General features: G+C 36.9%; 1 protein-coding gene across 1 annotated transcript in view; it reads right to left on the reverse strand.

The window, feature by feature from the left end:
- Positions 1 to 8,722, reverse strand: part of SIPA1L2 (signal-induced proliferation-associated 1 like 2) — an 81,499-nt gene extending 72,777 nt beyond the window's left edge. The window contains exons 1-2 of the mRNA XM_010142667.1: positions 7,104 to 8,722; positions 594 to 727 (exon numbers count right to left, since the gene is read on the reverse strand). Of these exons, the coding sequence (XP_010140969.1) occupies positions 594 to 727; positions 7,104 to 8,568 (1,599 nt within the window). The 5' untranslated portion in view covers positions 8,569 to 8,722. The remainder of the gene's footprint in view (positions 1 to 593; positions 728 to 7,103) is intronic.
- Between the last annotated feature and the right edge of the window lie 1,296 nt (positions 8,723 to 10,018).

Here is a 10,018-nt window from a genome sequence, read left to right on the forward strand (position 1 = left end):
TAGTTGCTATGATAAAGAAGCAACACTAATTCACTTGAAATAGAAGTTATGAGATGTGTCCTTCCATAACAATCACAAGTGAGCTATTTTTCTAAATAGGACAATTATTTTTATCAACATATGAATATTCCTTCCATAAATCATGTATGTAGATGTATATAAAACATCTCACAGAAAAAAGGCTCTAAGAAAGTACTTTGAAGCAAAACAGACATACAAGTAAGTCATAGTACTAGCTTTCATATTTTTCCCTTCCCTTTTTCCCCTACATTTCTTAATTTTTTATTTCTATCATTAGAAACTTAACATCAAGCAGCTTGATCCAAACTTATCTTCAGCTTTCTTCTTATGATCTGTTCCCTTCCTTGCCCCTAGCATGTCCCTTCATCAAACAGAGAAAAATCATACGCAGTACAGAAAAGGAAAACTTTGTTCCAAAAGCAACTAGATCTACTAACAGTACAAGAAACACCCCTTTCCCATTAACAGATTTATTTTCTAAGTTAGCAACATATCCAGTGACAAACAACTCGCATCCTAAGCTCTAAGTTTAACTTTCCAATTCCTTTCCAGAATTACTGAAAGGACATTACCTCACTTGTCCTGAATACTATACGATAGTTGAACTGAGATCCTTCTTTCTCTTTGGCATCTTCAACCTTCTCCCTGCGGATGCTGACTGCTACAGGTCCAAGATTTTCATCTATTCCAAAGTAGTTCTGATGCTCTTTTGCACGAGAGTGAATGAAGAGAGAAGAGAATAATGAAATACAAGACTCTTACAAAATGTTCGTTAAATCTTATTAAAAATTCCAGCAATAAGGAAAAAATATTTTTAATTAAGCTATGAGATCTGTAAACACACTGGCTTGTGATCTTCTGAACTGCACAATAAGTTCATAACTCACAAAATGATAGTTCTGATGAGCAGAATGGTCACTCATATATCATAACTCAAAGTACTGCAACTGCTGCTGTTATGAAGCAATTTTTTTTTGCAATTTTTGGTACTATGAAATTATGCTATAAGAAGCTATTTTAGAGAAACTGTATCTACATAAAGCCTTCAACAAAAGCTAACAGTCTTCAAACAAAGTGCTTTCTAGCTTCCTTAATTTCATTCTATTTATTCTTATTTAAAGCTTTAGATTCAAAGCAGCAACTTAGTTTTAACAAGTGGAAACTGAGCCTAGTAACTCTTCAATCTTTGATGAATAGTTAAATTAATCCCTGAGCCAACTGGTCCAGTCTGGGAGAGTAAAGCACTACCATCAAGAGAAAGACCAAGTTAGAGACCATTTAAGCAAACGAGACACACTCAAGCCCATGGGACCAAACAGGATATATGTTGAGGGAACTAGCCGGTGTCACCACTATAAGGCTGCTCTTTATCACCTTTGAAAGGCCATAGTGAGTGGTTACACCCATCTTTAAAAAGGGTGAGAAAAAGAGTCTGGGAAGCTATAGACTAGTCACCACAAAGCTTAGTTCCCAGGGAGATTAAGGAACACATTCTCATGGAAGACATTTCCAGGCACATGAAGGACAAAAAGATGCTTGGAAACAGCCTGCACAGATTTACCAAATGCAAATCATGCAAGACCAACCCAGTTGCTTTATATAATGAGATGACTGGCTTTACGGATGAGGAAGGAGCAATGAATGTCACCTACTTGTACTTTAGCTATGCTTTTTACACAGTCTCCCATAGCATCCGTGTAGCTAAACAGAAAAGACATTGTCTTCATGCAAATTACAAAGTGGACATAAACTGGCTGGACAGCTGGCCTCAAAGGACTGTGATCAGTAATACAAATTCTAATTAGTGGCCAGTTACTAAAAGGTTGATCGAAAGTTAATAGTCAAGCTGTTACTGTTTAATATTTTTTAAAATTATCTAAATGATGGAATGGAATGCATCTTCAACAAGTTCATGTACAAGACCAAGCTCAAGGAGAACAGTTAACGTACTGGAGGTTTGGGCTGTAGTTGGGTGCAATAGGAATAACCTGCAGGCTTTTAACAAATGAGTACTATGTGCATTGGGCAGATACTGAAAAGCATAAATCTTGCAGTATTTTACAAAAGTGGGCAAAGGAGGTTATCTCATCCACATGGGCAGAATCCTGTAGCTGTAGGGTGGCTGTGCTTCACTGTGCACTTTCTCTTGCCCATGGAGGTAGCTGCTGCTGAGATGAGACAGCTGAGCTGCATGTAAAGCAGCTCCTAACCCACTGAAGTTTTCAGCCTGATGTGTAAAAACAAATTATCTCTTTGACAACTTGAAAGAATGGACTGACAAAAAACCCAATGAAGGACAACACACTTCTGTATCTAGAGCAGAACAAGGTCATTCAACAGCGCAAGCTGGGAAACAACTGTCTCAGGAGCAGCTTGGTAGAAAAGTACGGGGGACCTCAGTGAGCAACGGGCTGCACAGCAGCCAGCATAACCCCCCTGAAAGAGGTGAAGGCCAACCACCCTCCGGGCTGAACTAGCAAGAGCATACCAACAGGTCAGGAGAAGACATTGTGCCTCTCTTTTCAACACTTTTGAGGCCACTTAAGAAGTAGTGTCCAGTTTTGGGCAGAGTGGGACAAGGTCAGCAGACAACTTTGAAGACAGTCAGGGTGCTAGAGCATATAGCAGGTGAAGAGAGGCTGAAGGAGATGGGCTTGTGCAGGCTGGAGAAGAGCAGGTTAAGGGGGGGAATAATTGCAGCTAATGGGGGGTTGTAGAGAAAGGAGAGACAGACTCTTCTACAATGTACAGAGAGAAAGGACAAGATGTAATCATCACAAGATACAGCCTCTCACTGAGGGGAATCAAACACAGGAACAGGTTGCCAGAAGAGTTTGTGAAATCTCCATCCTTAGAGATGGCCAAAAGCTAAAAGGATAGCTAAAGGGAATAGGTTCTGAGCAACCTATTCAGAACCTACTCTTACAGGCAGCTTTATACAGGGAATTAAACTGGATGACCTCCAGAAATGCCTTTCAATCCAATTTATGCTATCATTTTATATTTTAAATAGCAATGAAGTAATAGACTAATTTATCCTTTTAAGATTGTCTAGATTAAAAACCACTTCGTTAGCATTTTTGAGGTAGTTTGATACCCTTTTTTTTTTTTTTTTACAATGTATTTATAGAAATGTGTAAGGGAGTTTTCACAAAATGTCTTCCACTAAGAAGTCATCCATACTTTCAGAATGGATACCAAAAGATAAAGTTATTGCTACATAAATGAGTCTTATTAGTCAAACCAAGTTTAAAGTGTCCTTTTAAAAAAACAATCTGTTAAAGTATGTTAGTGGTTAGAGTCTGCCTCTGAGTGGAAAGTAAATGAGCAGCAGTCCAATACCTCTAGCACACTCTTTTTTGAAAGGAATACCTGGGATCAAAGGGGCACAGACAGTAAATTATTTGCTTATGCTCACCAACTACACTCCTTCCACAGCCTGAGCATTCTACCCACATGGACAAATTACACATCATGGATTTCCCAGTGTTACATTCAAACTTTGAGCCTTAATGGGCAATTTATCAAATGCAACTGGGTTTTTCTGACCAGAGAAAGGCAGAGATTCAGATTTCAAACACTTTCAACAACACAAAAACTCCCCACAGCTGCACATTCAGGCTTTCAAAAAATATAAACTTCTCAGAGTTTCTGTAGCCTTCTCTTTTAATGTAAATCTAGAAAAGGGTATTACACAGTTGTTTGCAGTATTGGCTGCAATGTTACCGAGCCGAAAAAAACGTAAGCTTGGCAGATATCTGCTTATTTCTTGTACAATATGAGAGATACAAAACCAAAGATGTTATTGATGTACATTAAAAGTAAGATAGGTAAAACTGTTTCAAGCATGGGGACTAAAGAAGCTGAAGTAAATTAAATTCTGGGATTTGGGGAAACCATTTTCAATGCAAGGAGCTTTTTTTTTAAATCTCATAAAGTACAAACTCATTAAGCTCATTTAAATGTATTTGTGTTGATCTAAAAGTATCGGCTGGAGAGAAAAGAGTAAGTACTACTTTCTAGTACTACCAAGAGACGGTAATATATTCCTCACTTTTTACTTTTTCATTTTGGGAAACAATTGACAACTTTTCTTCCAATACAAAGTCTTACTTATACAAAACTGATTTAATACCAAAAGCTTGCTAATACCGTACATTTCTTTTAGGACATTTTTTCAGTTTGATATCAGTAGATAGATACAACAACATATTAAGAAATGGTTGCAAGCTCCCCTCAAATAAAAGCATGGTAGTAATACTCAAGTCTTGAGGTATTACAAGGATAATTGTGCAAAGGGAAAAGGACAAATCAATTAAAGTATATTTCAATTATCTTTTTTAAAAACTAACATAGCTTTTTTCCCCTTCTCACCCCCTTTTATTCCACAAAAATATAGTTCACTAAAGGACGCCATTAATAAATCAAAACGATGAGATGAAATAAAACATTCTAGATTCTACAAACCTTAACTGAAAACTGAGAAGATACTTTCCATAAACATTAACATATTTTCTATCAGTCATGTCAGATTTTATTTTAACAATAGTTACAAAGCTTATAAATATGCAGTATAAAACTACAGCTCATTTCAGAAGACAGTGCAATCCAAATCTCTCATTTCTTGAAAGGGAATGGAATAATTACAGCTACACATGCCAGGGTGTTTCTTCCATGCATCTTAAAACAGAAATAAAACTTGTACGTTGACAAGTGCCAATTATAAAACTGTGAACTAAATCAAATATTCAGTAAGTTATTTCTTTTTCATAGATATTTTGTTAAAAGCAAAGAAAATTGGTGGCATTATATATGTCTCTATATACAAGTGACTATTGTTTGATAATTTTTACTTCATCCTTCCACAGTTATTTTGCTAAATTCAACTGTGCTGTTAAATCTACAATTCAAAGAACAATCAGCTAGGAATGCTCACTGTCATGGAAGAGCATCAAGTAAGACTCACTATGCATATAAATGTCACTTTTTCTTATATGGGAGTTCAGCACAGTAGATTTTGTACGGACATGCTGGTGCCCAAGGCAAAATGCTCATTTTATTCCCTCTATCCACAATAAACTTGGTTTAGGTGAAGACTGAGCTCAGCTGAAAATAATTTGGAAATTCTGTATATACTTGATCCCTTGAGATAATAGGTATTGAAAACTAAGTTTTTAGTTCCATCGACACGTTTGCCCTGACTTCTATCTGTCTCCTAAGAGCCAGTCAATACAGATTTCTTTCACATAGCTTCTGTTACAGCTCTAGAGAAAGATGATGTGGAACAGGGCATGGCTTATATATCATTGTGAAGTTGAGAGGGTAACTGGAAATAAAACGCACCACATCATTTTTACTTTTGAAGAACTCTACCTACGGAACAATTAGTAGGAAGGACTATAATAATTCAAGTTTCTTAGTATTATACTATGTGGGATAAAACTCTCAGATACTAGTTCTTAAATTTTTAATACTGTACCAATACAAACGTACTTTACTTTTAGTAGAGATCATACATACATAATGCCAGAACAGAAGTTAATTAAAACTAATTACATTTGCATCAACTTTCCAGAAATCTCATTAGATTTGTTCATAGATTATTATTAAAGAGTTTTTGAGTACTCTTTGTATTTTCTTCATTTAATCTCTTCGACAAGATTTTTCCCCACCAAAAAATGTTCAGCCTTTCAGTACCTTTAACTCATACATGTTAAAAGCATTTCGCAAGCAAGCCCCCTTTCATTTGGCCTAACCCTTGTAATTTTTTCCCCCTACTCTGCCACAAACTTTGTCTACTGACAACTTTCGTTTCTATCTATGCCAATCCTTTCTTCCCTTTGCCCCTCAAAAAACATGCCACATTTTTGTTACAAGCTTCCCTTAATACTCTTCCCCTCTGACTCTCTCAAGAGTTTCTTATCCTTTACAGCCTGCCTTATCTTAACAGCCATTTTGAAACTCTGAATTTACTGCTTGTTCCTTCCTTAGCTCTGGGTCTTTGTCTTCCTCTTCCATGACAGATCCAGATTCCTTTCTTCCTTCTAATTACAGCGTTTTTACAGCCTATATGTTCTAGGTGTCTAGCATGTTGTGAAAACAAGCACTGTACTGGATCCTCTTCTGAGTCCCTTGTGAAGGGTCACAGGAGGAAGGAGTACAGTACAGTGCTTATTTCCTGCTTTTCAAATATAGTTTGAAAGCAGAGGAAGTAAGTATGATTTCAGGAAGACTAAGCAGTAACATCTTTTCAGGAAAGAAGCAGATTTTTTTTTTTCTTTAAGTAACAGCAAAAAACCTGAGCTGTAATTCGTAATTCAGAAATGACAGAGACAGGTATTTTGGAATCCTCTCTAGAAAAACAGAGATTTCATGCATGTTGCACAATGCAGTACTGAATACAGACAGCCAAAGTAGATCACAAATTGGAAACAGTTTATCTGAATGATGATTCAAGCCAAGATAATTGCTCTGCTGAGAAGAGTACCCCAGCACTTTGCATTGTGAATATATCCTAAAAGAACAGGGGAAAAGGCTGGAGAAAAGGCATAAAACCACCTTCTTCAAGCTGAAAAAACAAATATCACCACAAGCTCTCTGTTCAAGGAATATGTACATATGCATACAGCATGAAAGACCTCAAGAGACTCTTGAAGACAGCAGAATCTAGAAGAAGGGAGTGCAAAGCCTCAATAGTATAACCTTCTCTTTTGGAGGCACTTTTAGGAAATTGGTATCCCACTCTGGCTATCAGTATTTCCAGTGCATTTACTCAATATAAGTATCTTATTTTCCTCCACGCAGAAAGTTTGGTTCAGCAAAGTTAGTTTACATATTAATTTAAATGACACCACAACTAGTAAACTTACACAAGTATTGAATAACTTTATGCATAACCCACTGGCTGTTGAATACCCCTCTGGGATATTCAAGTCAGAGTAACAGGCTTAATTTTAGAAAAGTTTCAAGATCTCCTGTAATACTTAGGTCTGTCTATAGAGAAGAAGGAAAAAAAATTTACTAAGCAACTTAAATCAAATGAGTATCTCATGTGTCAGAACGGTTGGATTAGGAAAATTTACCTTTTCCATAGAAGAACTTGCGGTAATAATATGCTCCAAGATCAATGTGTTCTATGATGTAACGCTTCACTTTCTCTCTGTGAATGGACTGGTTTTCTCTTGGTACTTCCAGAACTGAAACACCAGCATTTGTGCAATGGGAACTCAAAGAGGACTCAAAAGAACAACTTTCCCCTGAAGAAAAAGATGCTGAATTTGCTCTAGAAAGTGCAATACGTCTATCTCCTTCCCCACCAGTTTCATTCCTGAAGTAAGGGCAACTCAATACTAAATCGTTGCTTTTCCCATCTCCCTCATCAGCATCTAAATTCTCTTTTGAATTGAGGTCTTCTTTGCTTCCCAAAGGAGATTCACAGTTTCCTGTTTGACCTGCAGGCATCTGAGTTTGTGATGCTGCTGAAGCCCCAGTGGTTATGTTTTTTCTTTTTCCTACATTTACTCTGGTAGCCATTGCTTCATTTATGTTAAACAAAACACTCTGAACATCATAATGTGCAAAACACTTTTGACAGTTCCATGAGCGAACATTTCTGTCAAGTCTGTCATCCAGATCAGACGAAAACTTGAAAGTTTCATGCTCACTTTTAACTGCTCGCAATTTTCTAAATAGAGATGTTTCCACTGCTTCTGATTTTAGTCTCCTCTTGAAAGATTTCTCCCTGTCTCGACCAATAAGTAGGGCACTATCCATGTAATCCAAGCCAGAAATCCTGACAAATTCTCCCCTGGAAATCTGCGCAGCAGCATGTAGACTTGGAGAAATTGTAGGATCACAGTGGAAAAACTCAGAAAATCCAAATGGAGCAAGGGTTTTATGTTCAAAATTTTCCACTCGGTATCCTCTTAGCATCGCAAAAAAATTTTCTCCAGACAAGCCTTGTCTATCAATTGAAGAGGTACTGCCATACTCTCTATGAAGAGCTGCTCCAGTATTTGGGTTAACAGCATTCTGGTCTAACACATCTTCGGCATCAATATCACTTATCGTCACATCACTGTTGCTTCTTTGCCTTATGGGATGAAGTCCCCTCTGCGGGGAATGAACAAAAAGGTCTCCAATTGAATATTTTCCCTCTGTAAATTCCAATTCTAGCTCTTCTTGCTGTCCATCACTTTGATCATTTTGTCCATTTGGAAGTACTGAGACAACACTTTCGTAACTGGTTGGAGGTCTGTTTTCCCAAGCAGCTTTACTTAGCTCTTTAGAGCAATCCTTCTTAGGAGGCCATTCAGATACCCTTGCTCGAACACCCATTTTAGGCACAGCTGGTGTACCATTTGTTTGATTATTTTCAGTTTTGCTAGATGCATTTGAAGAAACAGGAGGACCCATGCTACCATTCAAAGCTTTAATCTTCCTAGCAAAATAATCATCAGATTGCATGCTTCTTGAAGATTCCCTGAACTTTGAGGAAGTCCTGCTAACTTTGTGCTTATCTTCTTGCAAAGATCTTTGATCGCTCATGTCCACTCGGTGGGAGGGGAAGCACTATTGCATAAATATACTGTTACTTCTGTTATTACATTGTCTTTTATGGGCCAATAAGCTGCAATATAAAAATACAGTTACAGTCTTCCCAGAAGCGCAAGCAGAAACCTCAGTGTATCATCTTTATACAAATTCTGTCAGGAGAGCAATCTTAAAACATTTCTTTCAGTTCAGATGCATTCAGTTCAGTATTATTCCAGGCAAATTTCTTTAATCTGTTAATAAAAAAAAAAATATATTAAAATGTTTATCGCCAGTAACAGTAAGCTTCCAATGCTGCTTGTATATACATAATACCCCATGAAACTGGAACTAATGGTATTTCTTTTGTATGGTTTTTCATCCTCTACCTGCTTAACACCAAACAAATGCAATAATACTACGTTCCCAATACATACGTTCCCGTACAAGCAGCTTGAACCTGTGTATCTCTCATGGGCTAACCAGACCACACACACTGAACAGCAGACCAGGTCCCACCAAGCAGAATAGGCACATACAATTCTCTCTGCATTTCTTCCAGTGCTGACAGCAACTTAGGTGCCTATTCTTTGTATAATCACTGGGGTTTTTTACATTACATGAAAGAACATAGCCATCTCTTTTTCAGGTTTGCTTGAAACTGGCCAAGACACACAGGAGTTACTGGGGCTAGACTGGTAAAAAAATGTAAAATTTATGAAACAGATAGGACTCTTGACAAAGGAAAGTTTTTTAAAGGAACATTTTAAAGATAAGTAATCTCTCCACTATGATTAATTCAGGGAATAAATGTATTTTGCTTTTTTTCTTTTCTCTCTCTCTCCCAAACAAAGATTTACTTTCATTCCTTTAATTGGAGTGTAAACTACTATTTTGCTGTGTAAAACAGTTATAGTTGTTTCTGTTACATTATATTCCTCTGGTTGGAAACCCAGACTGTTAGCTACTGTGCTAAAGAACACATCTGTTGTCTTCTGCAAATTAGAAAAGATAGTAGTCCTATAGTGTTAAATTGATTACAAAATTGAATTGTTAGGATATAAAAATATTCTTCAATGGCTTTAATAGTCTTAAGAATGACGACAACTCATGCTGTGAAGATTCATTTGCAGGCAGAGCCCATCCTTTAACCCATTGCATAAAACTAGACTAAAATAAGAGACAAGACACTATGTTATGTACTCTTTAGCTTTTGCTCCTTGAACAAAACCACCACCAAAAAGATCTTTTTAGGATGCTGCAAATAAACATAATATGCATTTATCATATTTAAAAAAAAAATCAGGTCAAATTACCCTGGAATATGATTTCTCCCCTTAATTCAATGAAGATAAGAGGACCTCAGAAGAGAAGTGGGTTTTTTCTCCTACATGTAATGCCATAGAAATTCTCACAAAAAAAAAAAAAAAAAAAGGGGTGTGCTAGGGGCCAAAAGAAATATGTA

Source organism: Buceros rhinoceros, unplaced genomic scaffold (assembly GCF_000710305.1).
Source record: "Buceros rhinoceros silvestris isolate BGI_N320 unplaced genomic scaffold, ASM71030v1 scaffold689, whole genome shotgun sequence".
NCBI classification, from domain to species: Eukaryota; Metazoa; Chordata; class Aves; order Bucerotiformes; family Bucerotidae; genus Buceros; species Buceros rhinoceros.